This window comes from Camelus dromedarius, chromosome 9, assembly GCF_036321535.1.
Source record: "Camelus dromedarius isolate mCamDro1 chromosome 9, mCamDro1.pat, whole genome shotgun sequence".
Classification (NCBI taxonomy): domain Eukaryota; kingdom Metazoa; phylum Chordata; class Mammalia; order Artiodactyla; family Camelidae; genus Camelus; species Camelus dromedarius.
The window spans coordinates 43,483,503-43,498,352 of NC_087444.1; the positions used below are offsets into that span (position 1 = coordinate 43,483,503).

At 57.1% G+C, this 14,850-nt stretch overlaps 1 protein-coding gene across 6 annotated transcripts in view; it reads right to left on the minus strand.

Annotated features, from left to right (window-relative positions):
- Positions 1-14,850, minus strand: part of NDRG4 (NDRG family member 4) — a 38,779-nt gene that overhangs the window by 7,874 nt on the left and 16,055 nt on the right. For 4 of the 6 annotated variants that reach the window (XM_064489108.1, XM_031458346.2, XM_031458344.2 and 1 more), the window contains 6 exons: positions 13,702-13,796; positions 9,066-9,110; positions 1,392-1,497; positions 1,068-1,188; positions 922-984; positions 696-756 (listed from right to left, as the gene is read on the minus strand). In XM_064489108.1, the coding sequence (XP_064345178.1) occupies positions 696-756; positions 922-984; positions 1,068-1,188; positions 1,392-1,497; positions 9,066-9,110; positions 13,702-13,773 (468 nt within the window). In that variant the 5' untranslated portion in view covers positions 13,774-13,796. Of the gene's footprint in view, positions 1-695; positions 757-921; positions 985-1,067; positions 1,189-1,391; positions 1,498-4,791; positions 5,376-9,065; positions 9,111-13,701; positions 13,797-14,850 lie in introns of those variants that run through there. The other 2 variants (XM_031458350.2, XM_031458351.2) reach the window with 2 other exon arrangements.

A 14,850-nucleotide genomic window follows, 5' to 3' on the forward strand; every position in this document is an offset into this window, starting at 1 on the left:
AACTGACCTTTCCAAAGCCCGTTTTGTGTTAGATATCATAGGGGAGATTCGTGTTTCCTGTTCAGCTGTTTGCCCATGTTTAGGCGGAAGTGGTGATACAATTCTTCTGTCATGTCAAGGTTGTCTGGGCTGGCAGGGAACGGTCTACCGTTACCAAAGGGATTAAGTGCTGTAATTGAAACTGAAGTTGAAAATTCTTGGCCAATTTCTTTTGAAGAAAGAAATCTTCTGAATCCTAAAATTTTTTGTTTTTAGAGATGGAAAGCTTGTGGGCTCCTACCAGACATGATGTTTCTCAAACGTGACTTTCTTTAAATGTTGCAGACGTAAGTGTAATTTTTGGTTAAAAAAATGATTCATGTTTAAATATAAGTGATTAGGATAATCCTTACTTGGCAGCTAGAGTAACTAGTTGCATAGTTTGTTGCTAACAGAAATTCTGGTTTTGCATAATGGTTGAAGCAAGTTATAGCTTATAGTGTTTCCAGGCAATGTATGGAAAAAGTAAACTTTTCTCTTTTTTTAAGTTAACTTCCTTGGAGGAAAAAAAAGAAAAAAGGACTTTCCTAAGTGAAGAGGAAGTACGGTGAGGAGGAGAGGAAGAAAGAGCAGGGAAAGTTCCTGTGGGGTTGCCCCTGGCAGAGACCTGTCCTGGGGTTGTTTGGGGAGGGGGCGTGTGTCGGTGGGGCACTCACTGCAAACTTCGCCAGCACGTAGGCTCCGGCTCCCACTCCGATGCCAATCACATACTTGAACCTGGTAGAGAGCATGGCTGGTCACTCTAGGGGTTTCCTGCGACTGCCATCCGGAGCAGACCCACTCAGAGCCCTCAGCCCCTAGCCCTGGTGGCTCTGTAGCAGTGGTGGCCGCTCCCCACCCCCCAGGCCCCCAGCACAGGAGCAGGGCTGGGCGGGGACTCACCCAAAGTGCTGCACCACGCTGGGGAGCATGGCGGCCAGCTGCTCCATGGAGGGGAACTGGTACCTGCGGGCAGAGCAGGGGGTCAGGTGCCACTGCAGCCAGGAGTGCAGAGCTGGGGAGAGCTGGAGGGAGCTCCGGGCACCTACCCCTGAGGAAACTGTGACGCCCCCACCTGCTGACCAGGGGCATCCACGTGGCACACCACAAAGTGCTTGGTGATCTCCTGCATGTCCTCAAAGTTGAAGAACGTATTGAAGCACAACTTGTCTGCAAAGACACAGCTCTCAGCTGTGGCTGAGCAGGGGGTGGGAGGCCGTGGGCGCTGAGAGGGAGGTTGAGGCTGGGAAACCGAGACCCACATGGCTAAGGGCACAGAGCTATGTGTGCGTGGGGATGGAGGAGGGAGGGGGCCTCACTGCTCTGGCAGATTCGAGGTGGAGGAGGGCTGGATAAGACTGAGGCATGCTTACGGTTGAGACCCACGTCATGGTAGGTGAGGATGGCTGGGCGGTTGCCCTTGGGGGAGCCCCGGATCACCACGTGCAGAAGGCCATAAGGCGTCTCGATGTCGTGTTCCTGGATGGGAGAGATGGTGCTGGACACTCTGGGCAGCCCTCATTCCTGATTCTTCTGGGGAATGAGGCTGTGGGGCACCCTGGGGACTGCTGGGCCTGTGGTGGGGCCTCCATTGGCTCCAGAGTCGGGTGTCCCCTTCTCAGGACCCCAAGCAGCCCTCAGGGAGGACAGACCAGAGGGAGCACCACTTCCCAAGGGTGTTCAGCACAGGGGCAACATGAACTGGTCTGCACGGGCAAGTTCTGGTCTTATCTGCAAACCAGCCACTGCCCAGGCCCAGGCCCTGCTGCACTCGGCCCTCCAGGCTCCAGTTTCCCCCCGCTCGCTGCAGCCCCTCCAGGACAGCTCTGCCATCCCCACTGAGTCCTGCCTTCATCATGTTCCTCCTCGACTCAGAACCCTTCAAAAGGGCCGCAGATCCTGAAGGGGACTGGCCTCAACAGCCCTGCCTTGAATCCACGGCAAGGACCACATGTGGGCCAGCCCAGCCTCCGACCCCCACACCTGCCCATGGTTCCACCTCCAGGCTCTTGCTCCTGCCATTCCTTCCACCTCGAATGCCCCTCTCTGTGATCCCCAAGGCCTCCCTCAGGCAGGGCTGGGCTAGACACCCACCCCTCCCCACAGGCCTTTTGCAGCAGCCGCTCTGGGGTCTTCCTGTGTTCATGCCCTTGGTTTTGCTGCTCAGGTCGTCAGTCCTTCAGGAAGCAGGAGCTGGATGCTGCAGGTTCAAGACCTGCTCTGCCCCTTACTGTGTGATTCTGAGGGGGGCACGCCACTTCTCTGTGCCTCAGCCACCTCTTCCCAAGCCATCTCATAGGGACTCTGTGAGAACTAAACAAACTGCTATTTGCTGACTGTTCAGCACTTGGAAAGGGCCCCAGAATGGGGGCTGCTGTGCGTGGGCATCCCTGAGCCCTGCTGGCTGGTCCCTCTGCGAACCAGTCACTCTTGGCCACTGGTGGAGACTCCAAGGGGGTCTGTCAAAGTTGAATAAACAGCCCTGCCCTGCACCACAGGGAGTCCTGGAAACCACAGCAGGGGGGCCTGGGGAGTTGGAGGTGGGGCTAGGGTTGGAGGGTCAGCATGTGACTGGCTGAGCACCTACTGTGTGCCAGGTGTTATGCAAGAGAGAAGGAGCTCTTTTCCCCACCTTGCAGGTAGAGGACACTAGAGCAGTTAGATTCAGAGAGAATCTAAATTCTTCCCTCCAACAGGAAAGGGGAGACTCGGGAGGCAGGAGACAGCTTCTTGGGGAATGGCCTTTTTAAGTCTGGGCTCAGAGGACCACTGTCCAGGCCTGTCTCCAGTGGAGAGTGACAAGGAGGTGCCAACCCTGTGGCCAAAGGCCACACCCCAGGAGCCACACTTCTGGGAGGCCTCCAGGTGGGCCAGGTCCAGCACAGCCTTCCCATGGCCCAGGACTGCCCTACCTTAGGGCCATCAAAACAAGGAATGCTTCCTGCTCACTGACGGCTGACCAGACATTTTTCGTGTGTCTTCTTATTTACTCACAGAAGAGGAAACTGAGGCTTGGGAAAAAAAGAACTGACTTGCCCAAGGTAAAGCTCAGAGAGGGCAGGGTGCCAGCCTCAGGCTGCATTTTCTGAGGAAACGAGCAAGCTCCACCCAAGAGACTTCTGAGCAGGCAGCCTCTCCACCGCTGCCTGTCCCTGCTGGGGTTGGGGGGCCCTGCCGCACCCACACCTCCCATGCTTTCTTGGCTCTGGAGGGCAGGGTCTGGAGCAGGAAGGGTGCACAGTGCAGTGGAGGGCAGGGGATAGGGCAGGAGGGTTCCCCAGAGCACAAGAGCTGCAGTGCGCTTCGTGCGGGTACTGGGCAGTCGGGCCAGGGCAGCTCTAGCCCTGCAGGGCACAAGACAGGGCCTAGGGGTGTTCTCTCAGACCCCCACCGCCCGTGGATGTGTGTGAAGGGGTCCCTGTCCCCTCCCAGCCCTGGTGTTGCCACCCAGATCCCCATCCCCCAGGGCAGCGGGACTCAGCCGCAGTGCTTGCCCCGCTAAGGCTCAACTCCCTGGGGACAGAAGGGCTGGGCCTGGGCGGGCCATAGGGGGGCGTCTGCCGAGTTGCCTGTCCTGCAGGGCACAGTGACCTTGGCTGAACCCTCCAGCAGACGTCCCTGAGCCCCCTCCGATCCAGGAACTCAGATCCAGCTCATCTTGATAGAGGCCAAACGTCCCAGCAGGACGCACTCTGAGTCCCCCAACCCACAGGGTCGAGCACTCCCATTGGCTCCCGGTGACGTCAGAGTCCGCCCCCGCCCGCCCCCCCCCCCGCCTCCCGATGGGCACCAGGGCCGAGGCACTGCGGCATCAAGGGAGGGGGCTCTGACGTCCCCTCTCTGCCTGTCTGTCTCCCCTCGCTTGTGACCTTGAGGGCTGGGGGGAGGGGGCTTCCGAGCTGAGATTCAGTTCATGAGCACGTGGGGAGGGGGGTGGTACGATTCTTCCTGTCAACCGCATCAATAATTCAAGGCAGCCGGTCCGCAGCAGCCGGTAGGCGCTGACGTCGTAGCCTGGGTGCCTGCCGACCCCACGGCCTGCGGACCCGACAGGGGAGGAGGATGTTGGAGGGGTAAGTCTACCTACCTCTCCCTCCTTCAGTTAGAACAGCACTGAGCCTGGGCACCTGCACCCCAGGCAGGAGAAGATGCCCTGCTCCCCCATGGGGTCCCTAACCCTGCCACCCCCAGGCTCATCCCTCCAGCATCACCTTCCTACACTGAGAAAATAAGGCACAGCGACCCCCTTATTACCTCCTTCCCCTCAGGGACTCTGGTCCAACGGCCCAGTTAACATCACAACCCAGACTTCCCTGCTTCTGCCTGACTGGCACCATGCAGTCACCCCAGCAAGCAAGACGACCCCTCAGGGTCCGGAGGGCAGACACCTGCATGCAGCGACACGACACCCTAGACATGCGGGGAACAGCCTCTGCAGGGCTGAGTGGTCACAGCCGCCAGGCAGAGGACACACTGTCAGTGGGATATTCCCACGCCAGCACACGGGTTCACAAAAGCTTACAGACAAGTCACAGCCCATTCCGATTTCTGCAGAGATTTCAGCCCTTCCCACCTTCCCCGCGGACCCTGGCCAGCAGCTACCCGCCACTGCTGCTGCAGACCAGGGTCAACAGGGAGCCTGGAACCTGCTGGCCTTGCTCAGTGACCCCCAAGGTTAGGCAACGGAAGGCAGAGCCACCATCAGCGAAAGGCAGAGGGATGCCCCTGCCTCCCTGCGTGCCTCACAGCCCCCCCCCCCCAGCCCTCACTCACCCCATCCCAGCACTCCGGCATCTTGCTGAGGGAGGCAAACGGCCTCAACCAGGAAGGGCAAACAAAGGCCTGAGTCACCAGAGTCCAGAGGGAGGGGGCAGCGCAAGTGGGAGACGAACGGCTCTATGATGGGGCACTACTCTGGGCCATTTATATGGGGAGCCTGCTGGGGCTAGGCCAGCCCCTCCTCCCTGCGGGGTTTCTGAGCAGCCACTCGTTCACCCCAGCCCCTGCTCCCAGATTGGCTGTGGGGAGACAAACTTGGCTCCAATTGGCTTCCGAGGTCCTCACTCATCCTAGCTCCTGCTCCTCCCACCGCCAGCAACACATCAATTTTGATGGTGCCCAGCCCCTGCATCCGCCCACCTCCATCACTGAGGCTCACAGCAGCAGCTGCACACGGGATCCTAGGAAGATGAGAGGTGCCCTGTGACTGGTACACAGGGGTCTCTCACAGACAAGCACACCAAAGCAGGGCAGGGTGGGCCACACAGGCATGCCTAGACAGCACGGCCCTTGACTCATACCCCAGGGAGTAGGGAGGGCCTGAGAGGGCCCCAAGCCCAGCCTCCACATCAGGAAGGCCTGGACCCTCTAACCTAGAGGGGACATGGGGAGTCACTGCTGCCTGGGGCAACCTGGGTCATGACCCTACTCCAGGGGGCTGCTCCTTCTCCACCCCACAGGGTTTCCCCTAGGGCAGCCCCCACTCTGCCCACATGTATGCCCAGTGCCTCCCCACGTTGCTGAAATGGGGGTTCTGGAGCCAGGAGGCCTGGGCAGATTGTGGCACCAGGGATGTGGTGGGCATACACCAGCTCTGCCCTCCCCCACCCCCATCCTGCAGCGAGGGGCTGGAGGCCACTAGACAAAGGAGAAGGGATAGGAGGCAGCCTGTCCACGTGGACATGCCCACCTCCCTCAGACACACCCAGCCCTCTGTCCTGCAGCCACCCAGTGTGGGGCTTGCTTCTCGAGGCTCTAAGGAGCAGGGTGCATGCGCTGCCTCTGGCTGTCCTGAGCAGCAGGACAGGAGCTGGAGGTCACGTGGCTCAGGATTTGGGTGGGAGCCAGTCAGAGACATGCAGGTAGAGTAAACAGATTAGAAGAGGGAGGCAAAAGGAGCAGAGGAGGAGAAGAAATAGGCCAGGAAAGGGAGCAGAGGAGGGAGCCCAAGGGCTGAGAGAAGCAGGAGCAACAGAGAGAAGGGAGGGGTGCGGGCGCCTGTGCCCCCATTCTGTCTCTTTGGTGAAGGAACACACCGCTCGCCCGGCCTGCATGATGGCTGGTTGCCCTGGGGGAAGGTGGTCACCTCCCTGTCTCTGGGTGCCCAGTGACCTGGTCAGCACCTGCCATGTGTGCTATTCCTGGCCATGTCCTCTGCCTGGGGGGCATCAATAACTTTCCCTGTGCCATCACTGACCTCTCATGATGCGCGCCTAGGGCAAAGGGCTGGGGCCTGCCTGGGCTCTCCCAGGGCAGCCAGGGTGTGGAATGGGGTATCCGCCAGCCCTTCATGTCCTGTCCATTCCCTGGTCTCCAAAGCCACCAGGGCACAGGAAGAAGTTCTGACAACTGAGGGGGCCAAGGCACGGCCCTGCCCCTGATCTGCCCACAAAATCCTCCCATATGCCTCTCACAGAACCACAGGGTGGGGTGGCTTCCCACCCTTTCTGCCACCAAACCTCTGCCCCTCCATGGTCCCCATCCAAACTCATGCCCACCCAAACCTCTGAGTGGCCTTTCCCACCCTTGGGCCCAGGTGAGAAGCTGACCTCGGACACTGCCCACCCTGAGCCATAGCCCCCAGTTCTGCTCAGCTCACTGGCTTCAAATCCACAGACCTGAGTTTAAGTCCTGGTTCCCCAACCCACCAGCTGGGCGACTTCCGGCAAGGTTTTTTAACCTTGTGCCTTAGACTCAACTATAAAACAGGAATTGTGCCTTCCTTACAGAGCTGCTAGGAGGGTAAGGAAAAGCTGCATACATCACTCCAGACCTGACCCCAGGCCTGCCCACCCAGGAGAGAAAGGGGATAATCTGCATGCCTCTCCAAACTGTTGGCCCCTTCCCTGGAGGTTGTACAGTTGTGGCTGAACAAGGCAGGCTCAGGTCCCACTAGCCAAACCTGCTGTGTGACCTTGGGCAAGTCAGTTAACCTCTCTGAGCCTCCACACAGGAAGAACAGCAGTGCCTACTGCATGGGTAGCTGCAAGGATAACATAATTCTCACAAACCTATGAGAAAGGATGAGGAATATGAAGCACAGAGAACTAAGCGGTGGAGCTAACAGCATCTCAGCACTCTGGGCCCGACGTCACATTACTGAGTAGCAAATGGTTAGTAGCATATCTCTCATGTGCCAGACTCTATCCAAACGCTTTGCACATGTTACCTTATTTTGTCCTCTTAACATCCACTTTACAGATGAGGAGAATGAAGCACAGAGAGGTTCTGTAACATTCCCAACGTCACACAGCCAGAGAGCAGAGCCAGGAACAGCAGCCAGGCAGTCTGGCTCTGGTGGGCCACTAGTCACAGTCAGCCTAAGGTCTGAGTGCCTGGCCTGGGGGCACCGTCCCCAACTCTACGGACACCCGGGGAGGTCCAAGCTGCCTGCCTCCCTTTACAAATGACGTAGTGATCTGTGCCGGAGGTCACGTGGTCCGTAAGTGGCAGGGCCAGGACCTGGACTCAAGTCAGCCTGACTCTAGTTTGTCGTGCCTCCCCCACTGGCTGGGCCCACTGAGGCAAGGGGTTGAATGGGATAAAGTCTCTGCCAGACCTTGGCCAGATAGGGGCCATCCTCATAGCTGCTTTACTTTAAAAAAGGAAAAGAGAAGAAAAGAAGAGAAAAGAAAAGAGAAGAGAAGAGGAAAGAAAAGAAAAGAAAAGGCCACCGCAATGTGGTGTAAGGGAGTAGACAGTAAGGTGCCTTTTAACACGTGCTGCCCTTTACCAAGAAAGGATCTTGAGAAATGGGGGTGAGGGTGGGCTGGGCCCAGTACATGGGCACAGAGGACCCCCGGATTGCCTCTCTCATCACCAGTCTGCGCCAGGGTGTGTTTTGGGGGGTCTGGCAGTCGGCACCGCTGGTCGAGTGAGTCCCACTCGACGTTGGGCAGGGGCTGTCTGCTCCGGATTTTATTTCACCAGCTCGCTTCTGCAGAGAAGGGGCTGTTTGTCCACACATTCCTGCCCTCATTCGGAGCAGGGAGGGCAAAGAGGACTCCTTGGCGTGCCCGCGCTGTGGGCCACCTCATGGATACGTCCTCTTTTCTCTCCTCCTGGGCTCCCATCAGTTCCCACTCCCTCAGACCTCATCCTCGGCTCCCATTGGTCCCCATTCCCTCAGACCCCATCCTCTTGTCCCAGCTCCAGGGCCCTTTGTGTTTGGAGCTGGGGCTCCCAGGAGACCAGAGCATGTTCACACAGGCTGCTCTGACACCTCTGCTCCCTCCCGTCCTTGAAGGGGCGCGTGACCAAGGGACCGATGCAAGGCTGGATCCAGATCTGCAGATCGAGCGCCTGGGGGAGGAGCCGGCAGGCTGCCCGACCTCCCGCGTCAGCCTTGCGTCCAGACCACGAGGCTGGGGTTGTCATGGGGCTCGGAGACTAACCCAAATTGGGCAGTGGCCTGGGGGCTAGCTCCAGCTAGCAAGGAGGAAGGTTCCAGAAAGATCTGATTTTGTTCAGCAGGTTTTGATGGCCAGCGAGGCCTCAGAACCAGAACCCTGTGAGGCTCCCATTGTGTCTGCTGTCACACATCTCCTAAGATGGCGAAATAAACAGCCACTATGGGACTCAAAGGAGAGAAATGGCTGGCCAAGTAAGCAAAATCAGAAATCATCAATCAGAGGACAAAAAACAAAGAATGATTTCAAGTTTTCACAGGGAATCTGGCATCAAACTAAAGAGGACATGGTTGTCCCGGGCAACTGCTGCCATGGAAACAGGAGCTATTTTGGAGCATTAACCTGGCTTTTCATAGGAGGAAAGTGCTGATTCAGATGACAGCATCCTCACTCCCACCAGACCTCCCCTCCCTTCCCTGTTCTGTTCAGGGAGGGAGGGGGCATCTCTCCACTGGCAGTGGGCCGGCAGAGCCGCTGTGAGCAGTGGGGGTGGTCCTGGAGACTGCCAGGTGCCCAGCCCCTGCAGCTGCAGGCTGGGGGTACACAGAAAGCCTGTGACCCTCCTCTGGAACAGGCTGGGAGGGGGAGGGGCCAGCCAGCTGTGGGTCCCCCATCTGGGGAGGCTAAGCCAAGACCTACCTTCCAATCTGTGTCCACAGCCAAGAGAAAGGTGTCGGAGTTCTCCTAAAGGAAGGCAAACAGAGGAGGTGGCTCGTTAGGCCCCAGGCTGGTCCAGGCAGGGACAGGGGCAGCCCCAGGGGCTCTGCCTTGAGCAGCTTCGCTTGCGCTTGCCCAGTCTTAATGGTAACAAAATATTAACTCTTTAATATTAATATTAATTAGTATTAACCCTTAATATTAACAAAAGTCACCCAGGGCTTCCCAGGCACCAGGCACCAGGCCACTAAGTACCTGACAGAGGAGGCTATGAGCAGCTACACACATCGATTTTACCTATTAATTTAAAATGTGAATATTTCCATTTTCCAGGTGAGAAGAGTAAGGCTCAGAGAAGCTAAATCACATGGCTCGAAAGTGGGAGAATAATCTCTGACCCCAAATTCTTGCTGTTCATCACTTTGCCCGCTCTCCCCACAGATGGTTTTCGAGGTCGATCATCAGGGCACAAGGGCAGAGGCGGGCCTATGACGCCCACCTGAGGGATGGGGAGGCTGAGGCCCGTGCCTCGAGGGAGAAATGAGGGGCCTCTTCTGACCCGCACAAAGGCGCTGTCTGGGCCTGTGCCGTAGCTGCTCTCACCTTTCCAGACCTGCCTGCTTCATGCTGTCTAAGCACCGAGGTCCCCTGCTCTCAGGCTCATCTGCGCTGAAGGATGTGCATCTCTGATGGGTGCCCATCCCTCCCGCTGGACTGCAGGTACCACGAGGGCAGGACCACGTCTGGCTCTGCTCTCAGTGTAAAGCCTGGCATGGAATGGGCTCCCCAAACAAAAACAGATCTGGAGGAACAAGTCTGACTTCACAAATGGGGGAAATGCAATTTAGATACTCCTGCCTGTTTCCAAGGTGGCAGAGATGGAGAGCAGAGGAGAGGGGCCCGAACCCCATGTGTCTGAGTTGCCAGGTTCTCCCTGATGCAGCCCAGCGCCCTCTCTGGGTCTCTGTCCAGGGACAGAAACTTTACAGGGGATCACACACATTCAGGAAGAGCAGAGATCCGGGGCCTCTGCCTGCCTTCTACTGTGAGCAGAATCCTCTCTGCTCCCCTCTGCTCACTCTGGGCAGGTCACTTAGCCTTCAAGCCTCAGTGAGGATTAAATGAGGGGCACAGTTAGCAGCCATTCTGTCCTCAGCACTCCTGCCCTGGACTCTGTGTCTCAGATGCTTCTTAAGCCTCCTACTGAATAAATACATGGATAAATGAGACAGTCAGGCTAAAACCAGGGTGTCCTGGGAGGACAGCCAGAGAAGGGCAGGGCTCAAAGGTGCAACAGGAAGGAAAACGAACCCAAGTCTCAGGAGTGGGGAGGAAAAGTATGAAAACCAGCAAAACCCGGAGAAGTTCATCCACCTGCATTCTGTACGTTGGGGTGGGCGAGGAAGATCAGGCAGCACTAGATGACCAAAAAGCCAGCCCTAGACAACACCAAAAAGGCAAGCCAGGTCTCGGGTCACATCAGTTAACGGCTGTCCTCAGGCCTCGTCTGCTGGTTCCTCTGGGCCTGGGGGCTCTACATGGGGAGGAGAGGAAAGCTTGGAGGGGGCCACTCCTAGACGCCCCAAGGAAGTGGGCAGGGGTCTGGGAGAAGGGGATGAGGCTGGTAATCGATGAACCCTCTCACTGGGAGATCCTGCCCACAGCGGGCCAGGGAAAGCGACACGGGAGATTTTCCCTGGGATGGGAACCTTTGGAGGGGCAGGACCCAAAGCCAAGAAACAGCAGGGATAATACAAGCCAGTTCAGAGACCCCGGAGGAGGCCCAGGAGGAACCACATCAACATTCCAAGGAAGACTGGTGGGAGAAGGGGCCCAGCCGACAGGAGGCAGGATGGCCCCGGAGCGGCCCTTGGGGGACCTAGGTGGGGGACGCTGGCACGGGGAGAAGCAACGATCCTTTCACGGAGCCCTGGACATGTCTGAAATGTTGGCAGGATGGAGGTAATCATGTGGAAGTATTCACTCCTCAGTGGACTTAAGGAATTTATACCTGGCAGGTTGTGGATGATTTAAAAAGTGAAAAGGACAGGTACTTGCGTACCGTGCAGCTGGATGGAGGATCTGTCTGTGGGTGTCACTGCCTGGGAGAGAGAGGCAAAGAGCCAGGCAGAGCTTCGAGGCAGGACTGTACCAGCTGTCAAGGGTACACTGGGAGCACCTAGGAGGCTTTTGGGGGTTGGGGACAGGGTCGTTAATGCATCTTGGAAAAAGCAGATGTGACCAGTGACCAGGTCCACGAGGCTTGTGCTGACCCGAGAAAGGAGGGAAACTGCGCTGGGGACTGGAGGCCTCTGTCCAGGACTGAAACGCAGACCCTCGTGCAGGGGGAACTGATCCAGGTGGGATGAGGTGAGAGACACCAAGCGCAGCAGAAAGAGGGCAGTGCCAGCGTGCTTGCTGGTCAAAAGGGACTCAGGGAGGAGGAGCTGGGCCAGGCTGGGCAGAGGATGGGTGTGGGAGCCTCTCTTGCAGTGCCCTGCCAGGCTGAGGAGTGGAAGAGACAGGCAGAGAGTGTGTGAGGCCAAGGTGCCCTCAGTTCTCCTCGCCGCCCACAGCACACACCCTGCACACCCCGTACCAGCAGGTAGCACCTCCAAGCAGCTGCCCCGAAACCTCCAGCCCTGAGCTCCTGTGATGGGTGCAGGGGTCCCTGAGAGCCACCATCTGCCCACCAGGCCCTCACAAGAAGGCTGACCTCTGCTCACAGGCCTCAAAAGACAGGCTGTTTGTGGGGAGGAGGGACTTTTCAGAGAGTTCTGAAAAACTTTCTTCTAAACAGCATCACAGTCTACCCAGTCCAAGTCTTTACTGAGAGCCTACTATGCTCCAGGCACTGTGCAAGGTACTGGGGGGATCGGGGAACAACACAGACAGGGTCTCTGCTCCAGGAACCTGCAGGATGGAGCCCAAGAGCTATAAGTGCTGGGGCTGGGTACAGAGCATGCGGGGTGTCAACGTTAGGTGGCAGAGAAGCCCTTGCTGAGAAGGAGGCATTTAAGCAGAGCCTGAATAAAATGAAGGGCCTGCCCTGAAAAGTTCTGTGGCTAGCGTATCCCTGGCAGAGGGAACAGCTAGGAATGTGATGGGCTTGTTCAAGCCAGGGAGGGAGGAGAGAAGTGAACAGGGGGAGAGCATGGTGGGGGGGGGGGGGGCGCAGGGTGCAGATCACATCCTGGGACCCCGGGAAGGGCTGTGGCTGTAACTCTGGGTGAGGTGGCAGCCACTGACCAGCTTTAAGCAGGAAAGTGACATGATGTATTTTATTTATTTTTTAGTTTATGCAAAAAGGATAATTTATTATGAAATGAGAAGGGTACCTTACCAAAGCCAAGAACAACAGTTAAGAACAGGCCTCAGAAGGGATGGTGGCCAGTAATAGAAATCAAATCTTGTTAGCACAAGCAAAAAGGGAAATTTGTAACTAGGTTACAAGGGTACCTTACCAAGCCCAGGGCAGGATTCATGAAGGGCTGGAAGAAGGGAATGGAGCCCATTAGAAGGCCAGGAATGACATGATGTATTTTAAAATGTTGTACAGAGTAAGGAGACCAGTTGTGGGGGGAGCTCCTTCAGCCAGAAAGAAGGGGTATAGGGGCATCTCTTGGGGTGCCCTGCCAAGGTGAGGAGTGGAAGAGAACATGTGAGGCCAAGGTGCTGTCAGCTCTCTGCACCACCCACAGATGCACACCCTGTACCAGCAGGCAGCACCTGGACAAGAGATGATGGGGCCTTGGAACCCGGAGGGAGTAGAATTAGAATAAAGAGCCTGCAAAGTGTGCTGCTCACAGGCTGTTCCCTGACCATTCCTGGGGGCTGCCTTCAGGTAATCAGGTCTTACAAGTTAACTCAAGGTTCTGTCTTAAAGATAAGACTGCATCCTTCTCAGGGGTAGGACTGCCAGCCTCATGTGGTTGGGCCTCTGGAGCCTGGACAGCCACTTTGTCCCAACATGTGACCACTACAACAAGAAAGCGTGGGTAGAAATAACTCTGGAATTGAACACCTGGTGTCCCAATGAGGGCCCTCCGGGACGAAATAACAACCGGGAATGTCTCAGTCCCACTGTGCTGGGAGGCACTGCTGGTAGGTAATGCTTGCCCTGGCACCTCAGAGGCTTGTAAGGAAGAGAGAAGCCGCAGACGTGAAAGGACCCAGCAGGGGGGAAGCATCATGCAGGCTGCAGGCAGCACTGCCCAGCAGGGACCCTCCTGGGGCCCGAGGGGCTCCCAGAACCAGGGGTTGAATACAGCCTCATTCCCTGGTAGCTGTGTGACCTTGGCCAAGTGAGTTAACCTTTCTGTGCCTCAGTTTTCTCATCATTGAATTGGGAATAACTCTTCTACAGAGCCTCCTAGCCTCAAAGACAGCCAAAGCCACAGCCAGGTAGGCTGGGTTTAGTCGCGTGGGCCGTGAGCCCGGCCAGGAACTTTCTCAAGACAGGGACAAGGCTTCTCAAAGTTGCGGTAGGATTCCCGGGGGCTCATGGAGAAGGCCAGCTCCTTGCCTTAGCAAAAGGCCTTGGAGGGAAGGCGCGCTGTTTCCTTCTTGGCCACGAGGTGGCGCCCTCCGCCCCCAGGACGGCGAAGGGGCGACTCACCAGCTCGGCGGCGTCCTGGCCCCGGAGCAGTGGCTTCTCTTCGGGGAATCGCAGCTCCTGCAGTCCGGCCATGGTCACGTCGTGGAGGAGGAGCCCTAGGGAGGGAGGACGAGGGTTGAGGCCTGCTGCGGCGGGGACGCCCGGGCCCTGCTCTGACTCTCCCGGGAGGAGGAGGACAGCGCAAGCCCGGGCTGGAGCAGGGGCACCGGCAACACACCGACCGCTCCATCCCTGGTCCCCAAGCGCAGGCCCTGCCTAGCGCTTCACTCGGGCAGCAAGGCTCCGTCTGCAAGATTCGCCTGCTTGGCTCAGGGAGGTCATTATATTATTTGTTCTTAAAAATTAAAACATGTTTCCCCACCCCCATAAAAAGGGGGAAAAGAAGGGAGAAAGGAAGGGAAGGAAGAAGTGAGGCAGGGAAGGAAGGAGGAAGGGAGGAGGGAAGGAAGGAGAGAAGAAAGAAAAGGGGAAAAAAAGGAAAAGAAAGAAAGAAAAGAAATGCAACATGGAATGATCCTTGAAACAATTTCAAGTAAACCTCTGCGTTTACTGAGAAGGGACAAGTGTAGAGAAGCCAAACGGGGTTGGGGGAGCAGACAGAAGCCTGCAGTAGTCACAAGTGGACAGTGGAGTACCTGAGGACACAGAGAGGAACAGAGCTGAGGGCTGTCCTGAGTGCCCAGAAGGACAGGCCTGGGTGAGGATGGTCCTGAGAGGGGGGAAGGGGGTCCCCGGCAGCCTGGCAGGCAGAGTGACACTGAAGGACGGGGTGCTGATCATGACGTACCACCATCAAGGAGGGGTGACACGGTGACTGCTCAACCCACAGCCACAAGGCGGAGGGGCCCAGGTCTCAACGGCTAGGTGTCCCTGGGAGACCCTGGGCCTCTGAACCCCAGGAGAAGAATGGGTCATATGTGCACGTGTATAAACACGCACGCCTGTGTGTGTGTATTTGCAGGACCCAATGGTGGGGCAAGACAGACAAAGAGGGTACCAGGACCCCACAATCCATCTAGCCTGGCACCACACCATCCCTTACTTGGAATTTAGGATGGCACAAATCATAAAGCACCACGAGAAAAACTAGCCAAGGACATGAACTGGAAATTCATAAAGGAATTACAAATGGCCAATAGGTACATGGAA